The 18,127-nt window shown below is 37.5% G+C and overlaps 1 protein-coding gene across 1 annotated transcript in view; it reads left to right on the forward strand.

Annotated features, from left to right (window-relative positions):
• SMYD3 (SET and MYND domain containing 3) overlaps nt 1-18,127 on the forward strand; it is a 334,148-nt gene that overhangs the window by 294,798 nt on the left and 21,223 nt on the right. Inside the window, exons 9-10 of the mRNA XM_026669387.2 lie at nt 1,506-1,593; nt 3,562-3,736. Of these exons, the coding sequence (XP_026525172.1) occupies nt 1,506-1,593; nt 3,562-3,736 (263 nt within the window). The remainder of the gene's footprint in view (nt 1-1,505; nt 1,594-3,561; nt 3,737-18,127) is intronic.

The raw sequence follows: 18,127 nt of genomic DNA on the forward strand, positions 1-18,127 counted from the left end.
ATCTTCTCAAAATTAAAAAAGGCACATTAAATCAAAATCTATGTAATTAATCCTGTGCCCTTTGAAAGCAGCACAGTTAGATCACGGCCAACCTTGACTCATCCCTGTTATATGCAAAATTTAACATGTCTGGATCTGTACGATTAACATAACTGACATAAGTACTTCAGCATGAAGTACTGTATTGTTCCATTGCTGACCTTTATGTGCTTTCATTCTGTACAAAATTATTTCCAGGTGAACATATTGCAATCAGATTGTTTATGTTTTGGCAATTACATTTGCAAATTTTAAAAGGAACACTACTTTCTTTGTAATTCCTTATGTATAATATAATTGAAGCCTGAGAAGCCATTTAATGCAATAAGCTGTTGAGATAGTCTAAGAGTTCACCTATTTTTCTTCCATTTGGACCTGTATAGTAGGCAGCACTAAAGCTACACATGGAATTAATATGAGCTCTGGGTGTATATTTCCTCCTTTTTGGAATGCACAATAATTAACTTCACTGTGTGGAAAATGCAGATTAAAACCTCTTAACTTTTGTGCTCTTGGGATGATAATTGATATGAAAATTGGTTTGCCATCCCTAAGCTCCTTTGTTTAAATTATGGTACTGGCAGAGAAGGTGTTTTTTTAGAATTTTATCTGCTGTAAACCTCATGTGATCATCATTCATGGATTATTATTTTCTGCTGACAAGCAGAGCAAGTTAAAAATCCCTGCTAAAGCAAACAAAGCTGAGCTTTGTCGAAGAACTTTCTCCTTCGGTTTTAATTTTTTTTTTAACTAGTTGCCTCTCTTGATAGTGACTAATGGTGTTTCAGAGATATATACAATATAGAACAATACATAGTATACATTAGTTGGGGTGCATTGTCTTTACTATATCCATTGTTGTTTCAATACCTGAAGTATCATCCTGGTCTTTCTTTAAATCTCTCATAGCTTCTCCGACTCAAATAGATTATCTCAGTGTAATCTGCCAATTCTTCAGTCCCATGACTGTTCATTTTTCCTTCAGAACTTCTATTCATCTAAAACTTTTTTCAAAACCCTGTTTCTTCCATGTCAGTGGGAAGCCAAGATGAAATATATTATTATTCCTTTTTTCAGCTTTATCCCATTTTACCATATTCCTTTCAATTTCCTTTACTTCAGTTTTGTTCCCTTTTTTTTAACCTCCCAAAATGAAGTTTATAAGCTTTTCTAAACATGAATATTGTATTTTTGGCTCATTTATTGACACCTTCCTTATTATGTAAGCATATAATGCAAATATATGAAATCCAAATGTCGGTTTTGTTATTAATGTTGGATGTAAATTATTTTTAGAATTTTCTTGAGGTGAAACATTGAAAACTCGACTTCCAGATTCAGTTTTAATGGAACATTCTGGTATTCAATGTTACTTAACATCCATTATAGTGCTATTAGTTTCTCTCTCTTTTTTAACCAGATGCTTTTTGTTTGTTTGTTTTTTGCTTTTATTTCGGTCAAAGCAGGATGCTGACATGTTGGCAGGGGATGAGCAAGCTTGGAAAGAAGCCAAAGAAATTATAAATACAGTAGGGGCACCAAAGTCATGTGAAGGTATCCTTGGTCCATAGTACACACATTTCCATTCAGATCAGGATGTTATAATGATCAACTTGTTTTCTTGTCTTTGTTAAATTCATACTCTTTCTGCGTATAATATGTATTTTGTATTTTTCAAATAAAACCATATTTAAAGGAAAAAACAGAAGGTAAATCAAATCAAAATGTGGTCTGGGTTATAGAAAATTATTTTCTTCTAATTTTTTTCCTCAGGCTTTGTTTCTTTAAGTTTTGGAGCAATAGCAATATCACTTAGGCTTATATACCACTTCATGGTGCTTTATAGCATTCCCTAAGAGGTTTATATTGCCTCCAACAATCTGAGTTCTCATTTTACTGATCTCGGAAGGATGGAAACCTGAGTCAACCTAGAGCTGGTCAGGATCAAACTCCTGGCTATGGGCAGAGTTAGTCTGCAATGCTACATTCTAACCACTGTGCTAACATGGCTCTTCGCAGCAGAAACTTTGCTTTGGCCTTGCAGAACAAGATTATAGACCAGAGGTGTTATTCAGCAGGTTCTGGCCAGTTCTGGAGAACTGGTAGTGGAAATTTTGAGTAGTTCAGAGAACCAGCAATACCACCTCTGACTGGAGATTTTACAGTATCCTTCCCCTGCCATATCTACCAAGCCACGCCCTCAGAACCGGTAGTAGAAAAATTTGAATCCCACCACTGTTACAGACACTTCAAATATTTAAGTATTAATATAGTTTGAAGAGCCAAAAGAACACACACAGAGAGAGAGAGAGAGAGAGAAAGAGAGGTTTATATTTAATAAAGTTAATCTTTTGGCCACCTAAATTGCAATCCAATACTAACTTATTGAGATTTCACTATTAAAATGGTAAACCATATTTCATTCCATTTTCAGTATAAAATGTTTGTAAATCAAGTTTAGACATCTACACTATTTTGGTGTCTTTAATAACTGTGAGATATTTTTTTCTGGCTTTTCATCACTTTTCTTCATCCCATCAAATATTGTTCTCTGTTTTTCTTTAGATCAATTTCTCTCAAAAATCTTATGGCTTAGGTTTAAATTAAGGGTGGGCATTCTCTGAACCCTTATATTAAACTGTGCCATCTAATGGGATCTAGAAAGCATGTTGTCTGTTGCCGCTCCTATTCCTATGGAATAGCTATCATTCCCACCCCTGAGATTCAGATGTTACTAATCAGCTAGCTATACATAAGGTATTAAAGAACTGGCTTTCCCCATTTAGCATTAGTCCAAATTATGGAGCAGGTCCATCTTGGTGTGATGATTACATGTTTTGGGAATACTCTATTTGCAATGTATTGTGCGACCCAGAGTCATATGTCTATTGGGCAGTCATATAAACATACATAATCAATGTATAAATTCAGATTATCCCTTGTCTGGTATTAACTATGTGAAATTGGGAATATCAATGTCAACTAAGTATCTTATGAACGTCAATTTAATTATAGCAAAAACTCATAAAGAGTTCATATTAAAATGGAGATATTTTGTCTTCTCTGCTATATCCCAAAGAAGATTGTCAGATATGTTTAATAATGTTGAGCATCATATAGAGTCCCTTTTTCCTTCCCCCATGTATTGCATTCCTCTCCCATCCCTGAATGTGTAATTTTCATCAGGGAAGAATTCCTTTTGCCAAAATTGTTAGATTGAAAAAATATTTCTTTTAATTTATATGATGAGTTTTAAACTAGAAAAAGGTTACGAGAAATATGTTGTCTATTTTAAGAAAATAATGCTTAATAGAAAATTAACTATAACAAAATTAGTTGTGGTTTCATATGATCACCATTCATATTCATGTAGTTTGCTTTCATGTTTTGTTGGTTAAAAAAAGTGGAGCTTTCTATGGAAGGGTTTTTGTAGAATAGAAAACTGCATTGTTTTAACTTAATGTTTTGCCTTTTGATTTATGCTTCTGTCATGGGTTAATCCTTAACACAAATAAATGTCAGAATGGGAGCAAGTTCTGTTGTCCTGCCAGACGTTACTGAAGAGCAACACCTCTCGCCTCCCAGACACCAACATCTATCAGCTAAAATTACTTGACCTTGCCATGGATGCCTGCATAAACCTGGGCCTTTGGGAAGAAGCTCTGCATTATGGTAACCGAACTTTGGAGCCCTACAGGTGAGAGCTAGCCTTACTGTGATTTATTGCAAGGGTCTGTTTCCACCCAAGATGGTGAGACACAATGTATATTTTCTGTGTTGTGTTGGTACAAGGTGGTGATAGTTTTCCCATAGAAGCTGCAAGAAACTATTTTGCAGATATAATAAGGCCATTTGTACAGATACCTTTTTCACTCTGAAAACAGAGAATAAATTATTTTACAGATGTAGGGCAAAAGAAACTGTTTTATATTTATTGACAATTACGTTATACAGAGTAAGAAAACCAATTTCTTTTCACCACTACCCTCCAGGCCCCCCAAGTTCCTTGATCATTACAGCATGCTCTGCTGTGTATATTTTTTTTCCTTATCCATTCAGCTCTTCAGCTGCTTGTATCGATTTATATGCAAATGTACACCAGTCTTAAGGAATTGCCATTTTCTCTGGCTCTTTACATACACATAGGATAGGAATTACCACACTGATAGAGGAAACAATGAAGTTATTTGCAAGTAATTTACACTTATTCATCCTTCTTTGATGTAATATTAGCTGATCAATAAGTGATGATGTCTTCTTTCTCATTGACACATCCAACTTTCCAACTGATTGAACAATAGACTTGCCACTTCAACTTTTCCTGAGGCTAAAACCCACCATACTTGAAATGGGAAGACTGGTTATTCTTTTTATGGCATTTCCTTGGAAAGTTCTGGAATGTTTTGCATTAGGTCCCCCATTTTACTTTTCAAAGCCTCCCAAGTACCTGTTAAGAGAATAGCATCCTGTCTTCGGTGACTCCATTTCTTCCTTTTGGTGACTCCATGTTTTTAACCTGTCACTAATTAATTTTGATTCTCAGACTTTGAACAAAAGAGAGCTTCTTCCTTTGAAACAGAGATAAGTTATAGATGGTATAGCTGCAAGGGTGAAAGAGCAGGGTGATCAAAGAAGATCTCTAACTTTGTATTATTTCTCTCCTTTTCTTTCCTTTGGGTCACAGAAATACAGTTTTTAAAAAAAGAAAATAATGGTGGGCAGCCTCACTAATAGTATCTTCAAATACTACTAGTGGCATTGTATCTCTTCTTATCTATTTACACAATAAAAACAGGCACTTTTTACCATTCAGCGGAATTTGGTTCTGATAAAGAAGCATTTCACAGAGTGAATTTTAATTGCTATTCTGTTTCCAATTATCTAAGTCACGTGCTTTCATTTTTTTAATTACAGACCCATATTTTACTGAATGTTCTGAAAAATTACTTTAAATGTATGAATGTACTGCATTATTTGAATCCTTTTAATTTAATTTCAGGTACTTATTACTTATGAAGGGCAATGACATAAAAATCTCAACCCTCTACAGCATGGGTGCCAAACTCGATCATGTCACAGGATGCATTGCGAGGTTTTTTGCCTTTATGGAAACGGGGTTGGTGTGGCCTGTTGGTGATGCATCCAGCCCACAGCCCACCAGTTTGACACCCCTGCTCTAGACTCCAGACAGATGAAGATTGTCCAGTTTAAGATACTAATTTAAGCAAAGAGTAGATCAATGGCAAAATTGCCCCTTAGGCACTTAATAATTAAAAACGAAGCACAGTCTGATTTGTCAACAAAACTACATTATGCAATTAAACAAAACGTTAGTAATTTCCTAATTTCAAAATATTGGCCTTTATAATCATTTTATTGAAAGATACTTTATTATTTAAACATCCATGAAAAGTATGCCTCATATTTTCATTGTTTTTGTTGTTGTTTTAAGTAAACCATGCTTTTCTACAAAATTGGTGAAAATAATGTGATTGTCCTGCTAGGCAGAAGCCTCTCAAGTTTAACGTTCTGTTTCTGTAGCCAATAATTAGGATCCAGTGGAGGACCCAAAGTAGCAGATGAATGCTCCCAATTGGAATTGCCTCTTAGAGAAGCATTGTCTGTAGACATCCTGACAAGAATTATCGATAGGCTTTGTCTCTACAATTTTCTCTAATCTCTCTCATCAAAAATGACCTTTCTGTTTTAATTACTTGCTATACCTTTTCAGCTATGCTTCTATAACATTCAAAAATTGGTCAAAAATACCATATAGGTACAAAAGAGTTGCAGCAGAAAGCAATTATAAGTTTATCAAATCATTTCTCCGCTTTTTTTTCTTGTGTGTCATATTTATTATAGCCAAGTTGTTGCCCTTGGTCCTGTTGTTTTTCCCCCCACAGTAGAGATACATACAATTGTATCTTCTTCATCGAAGGTTGCTGGCTTTAGACCTCTCTTCTACCTTGAACTGGGCGTTGTAGTCTTTCTATGTGCAAAAGCATTTTCTGAGGAGAGATATTTTCAGTTTAAGGTCTTGTTATTTGAAGGTGGGGTTTTTTTTTTTACCTTCAAGGCTTCAGTACAAGCTTTGACGCTTCTGACAAAAAGTCTTCTGCTTCTCATTACAAGAAGTTGCGCCTGAAGCAGCAGGGTACCAAATCCTAGGGAATCTGTTGGACTGCATTGAATTTCTCCAGTTGAATCAATCTACTGCTTGACTGCTCCCACAGTTCCATTACAGCTATCAATTTTCCTTTTCTCAGTTCTGAGGGAAAAGAAATATTCATATTGTTACCTGTGGGGAATAACCTGAAAAACAAGCCATCCATACAAATCAGAGGTGGTAGGGCTTCCTTTAAAGGGGTTTAAAGTATTGGACTAAAACCATTTTATCTTCAGGGATTGTATTTACTGTGAGTATTTCCATTTAGTGATCAGTAGGGTGCATTTCCACTACAGTGTGCTAAGTGCAGTTTTTTGAACTTATGTTTTCATTGCAGACATTGCTGGGCTTTCAGTATTTATTTAAAGGCCATGCTAAACTATCACTCAGATAAATGTAATGGTGGACTTTGTGGTGTAGATTCACACTACAATGCACTGGCAAATTGATTACCAATATAACTTGATCCAGAAGATTAAGAGTTGTTTGCAGTAGTTCAAAACCTAGAATTCCACTCGCATGAAGCATACTAAGAGAAAGGCCTGTAGAATTTAGAAATCCAGAAAAAAATTAATTGCACTGATTTTCACCACAATGATAGTGGCTGATCATGAGTAGTGGAAATTTTGATATTTTTTCCTTATAAAGCTATTTATTATGAGGTCCTCTTATATTTTGGCTGTTATCCACAAACTAATACAGTCAACCCAAGCCTCTTTTAATCTAGAGGGAGGAAAAAAAATAATGTTGTGGTCTCAGATATTTTGCCACCGTATTGGAATTATTGAGAACTCATTTATATTCATAGGAAGATAAAAAAGAACAGGTTTTACACAATTAACCTGATCAGATTCTGACCACACAAAATCATCCGTAATGGAATTGATAGCAAGGAAGTCCACAGCACTTATCTTCTTCTTTTGAGGCTTGAAACACCACTATTTGAGTAAATTATATACACAACAGAATACATTTGGAGACTCTATACAAAACCAGTTTTAGTCCGGAAGTTGTGCATACAAAATTATATTAGAATTAATTATATTAAATGTATATGTTTTAGAGGAGCAATCTAGTATTGAAGAGCAGCGTAAGATTCAGGGCACATGAAACATGTGGGACTGGACTTATGTGCTTGCCTTCTACAACTGCCACAAGAACCTGGAAAAATCTGCATGTGGTTTAAGGCTTTTCCACAAATGGTGTGCATATGTCCAAATACATTTTTCAAGCTCAACAAGAATTCTAGTGCAGTTAGTGGGTATTTCTAGTTCCTATGAATTGAAATTGCTGGAAAGGAATTATCTGTGAATATAAAATGCCAAACAAAGGTAAATCCGGTACTTGAAATAATGTATTAATTAAAACTGTTTTTCAACAGAGCTGCATGGGTTATCAATAGGTTCAAACCTAAAGGAGAAGCAAAAGGCTTGGGAAAATATAAAACAGACAAATTTAATATTGTTTAAAATAATTTTCTTTATTTTATCATTTTTATTTATTATAAATAACATTTACAGAAAGAATCAAAACAATGCAAGGCTTTATTAGTCCGATTTCTCTTTAGGTCATGTAAATGTTTCAACTTACTGAAAAGAATGGAAAACCCTTATTTTTAAATAATGATCATATTTGAATCTGTATATTTGTCATGATAACCATGCAGGTAGTCCTTGTCTTATGGCCACAATTTAGCCCATAATTTCAATTGCTGAGCTAGGCAGTTGTTAAGTAAGGCATGCCCCATTTTATGATTGTTTGCCATGGTCGTTAAGCAAATCACTATAGTTATTAAGTGAATCATGTGGTTGTTAAATGAATCTGGCTTCCCTATTGACTTTGCTTGTCAAAAACTCCCTGGGAAAGTTGCGAATGACAATCCCAGCACTCTGATGCTGCAACCATCATAAATATATGACAGTTGCCTAGCACCTGAAGTTTGATCATGTAAGTGTGGGGGTGCTGCAATGGTCATAAGTGTGAGAACTGGTCATAGGACACTTTTTCAGTACTATCGTAACTTAGAATGGTAACTTAAACAAATGGTTATAAGTCAAGTATTACCTGTATCTGCTTGTGCAGAAGGAGAGCTTAGTACGATTTGTGATGTTAATTTAAACAAATGTCAGATATTGTAACAAGGAATTGAGGAGCTTTTGTGGATAGTTGAATAAAACATTCAGTATTAAGTCGCGTTTTGGCCACATGGAAATGTTTCACAGCAACTAAATCTGTTGCAAAATAATAAAAGGCAAAGGAAATTGTTCATAACAGTAAATGAAAGAGAAAGTACTCTTCCTGCTTGGGATTTGCAGAATCTATTTCTTATTTATAGTCTGCAGAGAAAATGCACAAGTCATTAAATGCAAGAATGAGCACCAGACTAGAGTGGGTAGATACTGTAGGATTTCATCTCACAACTTACACAATGAAAAATATGTGTCAAAAATACTTCTTATGAGAAAACATGTTTTTAATTTACCAAAACAGATTTTGAAGTGTGCTAAATTAAGAATGGATGTGGTACTATCTTAGAAGACACTGATCTTTTTATAGAGCCAGCTAAAAGATCTTGGGTAGAACAGTTGAACAAGAAAATGCTCCTCTGTCATCTGCTATCAATTGGAATAAATGATACATCAGTAAATGGTAGCTTCTCCTGTGAATGGAAATTGGCGTGCTACCCATAATTTAATTCTGGAGTACTCTTTGTTCTTTCTCCCATTTGTGAACAAAGCCATAATTATGAAAAATAATTCTTGAAATGTTCATTGTTGATAAAATGGCAGAAGCCTTTTCATCACTTCATCTCCCATTTGCTTTTGTACCTCATGGAAGAGGTCCCAGAATATTTGGAGAATCCAACTTGTCTGAAAATCTGGCTGCTAATAGGTAGAGAAATAAATTGTACTCTTAATAGTAATAAGCTTTTCTGATAGCAGGATATCTGATATCCCATTATATCTGAAACAAATATCAGTGCAATAAAATCAATTCTAAAACAGAGAGAAGAACTGTTGCATCCTATTTTATCCCAGGGTTTCATCGCATAAAGCCTTTCAAATTACATGTCATTTTTAGGACATTTTATAAAAGGCCAGGGATGCCCACTTCTCTTTCTTCAGAAGCCACTGTTGTTGTTTTTTCCAGTCAACTTTTAAACCGCACAGCAGTGCTGCCCAATTGGCGTTTTAGGATAGACAGCCTATGATATCTTTAAGAAGATAATATCCTGCCAACATAACCTTGTGCTTATCTCTATCCTGTCTGGATTCTGAATGACCAGTCTGCATATTCTCTCTGTGGCATGTCTGCTTTCTAGGTAACATTCTCAGGTTTGGACAGATACCAAGAAGAGAAGAGTTGCTATAAATGGCTATAAAGGCACACAAGTATTGCCCTGTTATTCTCCATCTGCATAGGCAAAAACTTTCAATTAATTTGTTGTTGAAAACCAATAATTATCTCAGTGTCATTGACATATCATATCAAAGACAATTATGTTCCTAAAAGCTCAGTGTTGCATTTACAGAAGAGCGTAAGGCCCACAGAAAGGAAGCCCGCGGTTGTTGTGCTGTTTGATACACTTTTTCAGTACCTTTTTGTAGTGATATGTTAAACAATATGAAAAATAAATGACTATATTCCTTGAAATTTCTTGAAATCAACTTGAAATTCATTGGGTTCTTGAAATCAACTTCCCTGGGTCAGTTCTTAAAAATGCCTCAGAAATTAGAAGGTCCCGGCGTTCTATTTTTCTTAACCATGTTCTCATTGTGAGGAGAAGAAGAGCTGAGACTTCTCACTGTGTTTAAGTGTTCTTGTGTGTTCTTGACCTTTTAAAACAACTGACTGGAATTAAAGTAGACCTCAAGCCCTGTATTTTGTGAATTTCCAGGTTTATTCCCTCCTGACTTATTTGGTCCATTAGCAATTCACTGACAAATCTTCAGCAGACCTTGTTTATATCAGATTTACAAAAGAGGCTCATGGTAGTACTGGTGACAGTTATGTTCTATACAGAGATACCTTCATCTGATACCACAGTGAAGTTAAGGCATTGTTTCTGTACAATAACGTTGCCCAAACTTGCGATGAAGTGGTTACTGAGTTCCATTTCCTTATAAGAACATGTGTAAGAACCAAAGAATGTATACCTCAAGTGAACTAAGCGTTAATCTGTCAGCAGCCTAAGTGTGTTTAGGATAGGGCAGTGGAAATATGCAAAAGGGTGACACTGAGTATATTTTTTGAGAAGCATTTAGGAACAGATGGAAGTTGTAAGAGGCCTGATTCATCAAAGTATTTAGGGTACATCTCTTTCGTTAGTTGAATCTTTCTTTGTATGTGCTTATACATGAGCACACAATTGTGGATCTGAAATAAAGCAAAAGTAGTTTTAGGAAAGGAATAGTTTGTGTGCTAAAGCAGGGCTACAATAATAGTTTTCTTATCAAATATTTTCTTCCCTTTCTTGAAATAAAAATCAGTTCTAAAGGGCAGAGTGCTTAAGAGATCCTGTTTTAGAAAGATGAGATTTTAAAATGGAAGTGCACCCTTTTCCATGCATGAATCTTCTTCAGTAAATAAATAAACTATATTTCAGTATAATTCAATAGTTTATTTTGTATAAAATATTTTGGGAATGAAAGATTTAAAAAATGCCTAAAAAACCCAACATTGTGGTTGCCCTATATTTTTAAAACTAGTCACAGCTTTTCATTTGTTAATCTCTCATCAAGACTTCATTTGGAATGTTCCTTGCCTTCTGAACATCATGTTCTGTTTCTCTTGTTCTCTGTTATAATTTGGATATTATATTTAATTATTTGGATATTTCAGAATGTGAAAAGGAAACTTACGTCAGATGAGGTGCTAAGCTATAGCAGGAACACATAACTTTCATCAGCTTGTGGGCCATGCCAGGTTTTACAGAGCATGGTTAGGGCTAACTCCAGAGGGAATGAACCTGAGATCCCTTTTTAACAAGTATTGGCATTTTTATTTATTTTATTGTAATATTTGGTTATTTTAGTTTATTTCTTTGGAGGGTAATACTATTTTTGTTAAAAACCCTGCAATTTTATTTTCCATAAAACAATGGAATATAAGGCTTATCATCCAGTTCAAATACCTTCTGCAATGGGGAATCCACCCCTTCAAAGGAAATCTTTCCCACTACTGAACAGCTCAGAGCAGAGCTTCCATCTGCCGATTTAAAAATGCTGCAGTTTTTGCTTTCTTTTGGAAGAGAATGTTTGAAAGAATGGATCATTCCAAGAAAAACCTAAACTGGCAAGAAAAGTGGGAAATAAAGCGGTGGGAGGGAGAGAATGGGTAGTTAGGGAGACAACAGAGACAGCAAATAAAACAGGATGTCCCAAGATCAAAGCATACCAAGAATAGGAAATAAAGTCAGATAAAATAGTTTAGTTGAGGAGACTCGGAGGAGCAGCTGACATAGAAAAGACAAAAGCAGAAGTGGAGGAAAAGCATTGTGGAAAAGTGGAAGGGAGTGAGGAAATTTGAGGATTGTGAGTTTGGAACCATCAACAAGAATTGGGAGTGTTACAGATTATCCTAGATATTTTTGCATACCTATATCAAAGAAACTGATGGATACAAAGAAAGTAGGGAACAATGTCTATGGAGATTCTCAGTGTTCCAGGTCATCCAGAACTGAATATGTTTTTCATGGAGGAGAAGCCAAATGTTTTCAAGGAAAAAAACCAAGAAAGTCTGGTTGCCTTTTGAACAGCACCTTTGGGACAAAACGAACACATATAGAGCATGGCTTCAGGGTTTTTTCAATTGTTTTACCAGCATTGAGCATATGTTTGTGTGTATGTTATAGTAGGAAGCAGGGGATGGGCTGAACACAGTCTGCCAGTCTGGGTCACGTGGCCAGGAGCAGAGGGTTGTGTGCTTAGAATGAAATTATCACCACACTCTCCCACAGGGGTGAATTTGGAAACTTTAGTTGCAATGTAGTTTTCCCAAAGCCCCTGGATTTGATCCGGTCCATTTTCAAACTCCATCTTTGTTTTGCCAGCTTCTCCCCAAACAGCAAATATGGTTTTGTTATCTTCTTTTACAGAGAGCTATTCTGCCAAGCAACAGATAGATAGATAACCCTGGGCCTTTTTACAAAATCCCTTTGGATTGGAAAGAATAAAATTGTATGGAAGAAGGGTGAGGATTTCAGTATACTTTTTGAATAAGCCTTAAAATAGTATGTTGCTCCACATTCCGTCAGTGTCAGACTTAATACCTTGGCTTAGAAGTAAATCACAGACCTTAAGACCAGTGGCCTGGCGGGCATGGCTTGGTGGGCATGGCGGAGAAAGATGCTGCAAAATCTCCATTCCCACCCCACTCCAAGGGAAGGTTACTGCAAAATCCCCATTCTCCTCACCCCACTAACCTGCTTTACAGCTCCATTCTCCTGTGCAGGGCAACAAAAGAAAACCTAGCCAATTAGTCGGGAGGCAGAGAATAGATGTGGGTGGGGCCAGAGATGGTATTTGCCGATTCTCCAAACTAGTCAAAATTTCCGCTACTGGTTCTCTGCTTAAGACACTTAGCTTTTAATTCACCTGTTGTGACTAGATAGGCAGAAGAATGCCAGGTGCATCTTCGCTAGTTGAGTATCTGTATTCCAAGTAAGGATAAAGCCTTAACATGACAGTTGATTGCTCACTCTGCCCCAACCTTTAAACTTTTATGCTGCTTTCCAAGGTAATAGTGCTTGACAGTTTGTTTTGGGGTCTTGTGGATCATGTTTAAATAACAGTCCTCTGTAGCTTAGGAATTGCCTGGCCAAACCTCCTCTGCTTCAGCTTTAACAAACAGAATCACATTTGTGAGATGAGCAGCTATATAAATTTGATAAATCAGTATAATTAAGCATATTAGATAGTACTCTACATCATTATGGTACATTAGTTATGATATTGGACTAGACCTGGGGAGTTTTAGTTTCAGATTACCTGAATGGAGTTTATTGAAAAATGATAATTTTGTATCCGTCATAATCTTTTTTAACTTCATTAGGGAGCTGTTGAAGGGATAATACAGACTAGAAGAAATATTGTGTACTTGATCTCAGGAGGAAATGTGAAGTATAAATTCCACATAACTGTAAATAAAGATGTGAAAGAAATATTGCATTAAATATTCAGTATTTGTTATTATAAACTGTGGTAAACAGTTGATATATTCAAGAAATGTACCTAAGCAACTTTCTGTAATAAACAGTGCATCAGTCTTACATATTCCATCCATGAAGAAGCAGGAAAGCAACTCACAGCACATGCTCACTGATCTATAATATAATTTTGACACTTAAGTCATTGAGCTAATGTTAACAGTGGCCCCTTTCTGACCAATCCTGTACTTAGAAAAGAAAAAGAGAGAGAAAGGAACAATCCCCACACACCCCACCTCATCTAATAATGGTAATAAAATGTAATCCTGTCAAGGAAATGTTCTAGGGATAAGAAAATAGGTGTTTGGGTTTTTTTAATCAACTTATTTATCTATACAGGCAAGAAAAATGTTATGCTGGCTGGATGAAACAAAAAGAGGTGAATAATTAAACATTATCTACAACTATGTAAATACAGTAGTTTTCTGCTGACCAATGAGTAGAATGACAGCTATAATTGATGTTTCTATTCATCTGCAATTACTAACCTTTGGATTACATCCTTCCAAGGGTCTTTCTTTGTGAACAACCTCTGGTTTTCCGTCTAGCATACCAATGGAGTAGGATCCTGGGAATTAGTTGTTCAATAATACCTGGAGGGCTATAGGTCCCCTGCATCAGCCCCAGACAATCATCTTCAAGCAATTAGCAGATGACCTAGTGACATGTGATTTCTTAGAAAAATATCTCTGCATTTCTCAGGTTTCTTATTTTGCTGCTTTGAGCTAATAGTTTTCCAATATGCGTAAATATGTGTAAATTCAGTAAACATGTTCCATAGCAGCAGATAGATGTTTAAAATTGGGCAGCCAGCGGCATCTCTCAAGAGAACGGTTTCTCTTCTTTACATTTAATTTTGCCTTTGGTGAGCCACATAGGTCCCCAATGTAACTACGCCAACATATATAAACATTGGCTAAAGATATCTACTGTATGGGGATTTTTATGAACACTGACACCTTAAAAATATCAGAGACTATGGTGCCTAAAAGGCAGTGTTTGCTCTAGCACTATTCTTTCTTTCATGACCCTTAGGCTTGGTAACACATCCATCCCTCATTAACCCGAATGTGAGTAGTTCCTTGGACAGACCTGGAACTTTATGACTCTCTTATTGTATACATAGCATTATCTAAAAGAACATGAAAACCAGCTCTCAGTATCAGAAGGAGTAGAATCCTTCTGATACACTTTATTAAAAGGCATAATATTTTGTGAATAACAGCTCACTTCATCAAATGCATAGAGTGATTAAACTAATATAAGAATGAGTCATGGAGAGAAGGACAGGAAAGGAGAAAGGAAAGGAAATCTCAGTCATAATACCTGATTATTTTTGCAGTCCTTGCTTTCATTTGTCCTTATACTGTTTCATGCAGTTCCTTTGGTTCAAAATTCTGTCTTTTGGGGATCTCATTAATTCAATTTAACATAACTTTCTTAGATTTTCATTCATTTCTACTTACTCATTTTTCTTCTGTCACTTTATTTTGAAATGTTAAAAATTTACTGTACGGGTTGAGATTTCCTAAGATAGCCTTTTGATGGAGTATGTTGAACCATCTTTTACTCAATTGTGCTGATAAAGGTTTTGGGTTTTTTTTGCTTCAAAACAGCTACTTTAAAATCTGTATATAGAGTGTCCTGGGAAGCTAAAACGGTCTGTGATTACCTTTGTTTTGTGTCCATTAATTCAGGGGTCCCCAACCACCGGTCCATGGACCGGTACCGGTCCGCGGAACAAGTCCTACCGGGCCGCTGGCTTGCTGGGCGCCGCCATCTTTTTTTTGATGAAAAAGTGCTTCCGGTGAGCTTTCGGTAGAAAGCTTTTCACGGTGAGAAAGCTCACCGAAGCACGCTTTCATCAAAAAGATGGCGGCGCCAGCGCTTCGGTGAGCTTTTCCGGGTAGAAAGCTCACCGGAAGCACGTTTTCATCAAAAAAGATGGCGGCGCCAGCGCTTCGGTGAGCTTTTCCGGGTAGAAAGCCATTTCTACCCGGAAAAGCTCACCGAGCGTGCGCCATCTTTGATGAAAAAGTGCTTCGGTGAGGTCACCGGAAGCACTTTTTCATCAAAAAGATGGCGGCGCCCAGCTGATGCCGGTACCGGGCCGCGGCGCCCAGCTGATGCCGGTACTGGGCCGCGGCATAAAAAAGATTGGGGATCACTGCATTAATTCATTTGCACAAAAACCGATTGGTTATTCCAATGTAGATTCCATAGGAGATTCCAATGTAGATTCCATAGGAGATTGCTGGCTGAAGACGCCATATATCACATTGGAGGAAGAGTGTTGGAGAGGCTATTCTAATTTTACATGTAAAGTTATTGCAGTTTGTGATGATGCTGTTGGTAAACCCCTGGGGGCAAAGCAAACATCTGTGTTTGTTGCAGGGCCTGATTCAAGACAAATTCCTTGTGTGTCTAATCACACTTGGCCAATAAAAGTATTCTAATTCTGATTCTAATTCTCATATCAGCACAATTATTTTGTTATGTCTTTTGCTAGTAAGAACCTGCTTCAGGTTGGGTGGTTGTCTTTATGCAAGCATGGTGAGCCTCTCACCCAATGGCTAGGAGAGTGCAGTATTGTTTAGTATGGTTGTAGCTTATTAATAATGTCATTGAGTGGTTTGAGCTGTGAGCTGTAGGTGAGCAGTTTTGTTTTGCTGTGTTCTACAAGACTCCTAATTTTCTGCTAGCATAAACTAACATGGATTTTCTCCTAAAATAGCTTTCATGATATATTTTCCTATTTCACAATTGTTCTTAAGAAATGCGTGCAACTAATTTTACAAAAATAATTTTAAATATTTCCATTATCTAATGCAGGGGTCAGGGAACTTTTTTACCTTTTACCCCCCAAAAAATTTATAAACGCCGACGTTACCCCCTTGATTTGAAAGGAAGGAAATCATACACTATTTGAATTCAAAATGTTATTGGATGTATTTAAAATTACTTTGAAAGCTTCAGGGGGTGGGGAGAAAGAGTCCGAGTTTGGTGGTTTGCTTGCAGACGTTTCATTATCTGACTAGGTAACATCTGATGTTGTTACCTAGTCGGGTAATAAAACGTCTGCCAGCAAACCACCAAGTTCAGGGAACGCCAATGCCTCCTCATTGCAACCCTGAGCGACAGATAGTCCCTGCAGGACGGCTGAGAAGCCTTGCCTGTCGGCCCTGCCTTCATCAGCCCCATCCCTCAGGTGTCTCCCTCCCTCCCTCAGCCCCATCCCTCAGGTGTCTCCCTCCCTCCCTCAGCCCCATCCCTCAGGTGTCTCCCTCCCTCCCTCAGCCCCATCCCTCAGGTGTCTCCCTCCCACCCTCAGCCCCATCCCTCAGGTGTCTGCTCCCTCCCTCAGCCCCATCCCTCAGGTGTCTCCCTCCCTCCCTCAGCCCCATCCCTCAGGTGTCTGCCTCATTCCTCTCTCAGTCGCTCTCTCACTCCTCACCAGCCCAGGAAGAAACTGCTTCAAAGAAGCCGGCAGAGTGGCTTTTCCTGTCGGCGCAGCTTCCCAAAGCGCCCGTTCACCCCCGCCCGCCCGCCGCCCGCGGTTCAATCCAGTGCTCCGTTCTGCCTGCCTGCCTGCCTTCGTTTCTGGTAGTTTCGGAGCAGCTTCGGCTGAGAAAAAGAGGCGAATAGTTATTATTCTCAGCTGAAGCTGCTCCGAAACTACCAGAAACGAAGGCAGGCAGGCAGGCAGAATTGATTGGATTGATTGGCGGTGGGGTGGGGGTAAAACGGGCGCTTCGGAGGAGCTGCGCCGACAGGAAAAGCCACCCCACCCCCACCCCGGCTTCTTTGAAGCAGTTTCTTCCTGGGCTGGTGGAGGAGCGAGAGAGCGACTGAGAGAGGAATGAGGCGGGAGGAAACCGAAGCTGCTGAGCCAGAGAGCAGGACAGGCTTCCGTTGCTTCCTCCCTCCCCTTCTCTCATTTGTGTCCTTGATTCCCGATCCCAGCAGCATTCACCGAAGGCGAACAGAATGTCGGAAATAAAATGCCTGGGAGTAATGAGAACGGTCGCGCCAGCGCGACCGTCCTCATTACCCCCAGGATTTTCAGTTTTACCCCATTTGGGGTAATTTACCCCTGTTCCCCGACCACTGATCTAATGGGATAATATTTCATTGTTTTTCTATTCTCCCCCCGCAAAAAGAATAGAATTGTTTATTAAGAGCTGCTTTGTTTTCCTCCTCTGAATCTGAATCTAAGTGACAAAAGCAGTACTAAAAAGAAAAGTATAAACCAATAAACTTCTACGAGTAATTAAAAAGGTGACACTAAATAGCTTTGCTGCAATACATTATCCAATTGTTCCAACTGGACAAACTAAAATTCCATGTAACAGAATAAATGTTTAATGTTATTGTTTCTGTCTTGTCTGGACAGCTATGTTTTTAACAGTGTTTTTAAAGTACATATTTGAAATATTGTAAGCTGCCCAGAATCTTTTCAGAATCAGTCTTAAAATCCAACAAACAAATAATCACAAAAAAATGTCAAATTCAGTAAGCCCTCAAAGTTTTCTGAAATGATTACAGCTGGTTTGTTCATTATGTAATAATAGAAAGCTACTAATATTTATTTCAGTCAGGAATTCATTCCCAAGTTTTTGTATTACAAGAAAAAAATATATATCTGCCAACGATCCCAAAAGTCAAAAAGATCAAAGCAAGACTTATAAGGAAAAAGTTTATGGGGGAATCTTACC

Source organism: Notechis scutatus, chromosome 1 (assembly GCF_049901735.1).
Source record: "Notechis scutatus isolate UNSWTSFEM ecotype Mainland chromosome 1, rNotScu1.2, whole genome shotgun sequence".
Lineage (NCBI taxonomy): Eukaryota > Metazoa > Chordata > Lepidosauria > Squamata > Elapidae > Notechis > Notechis scutatus.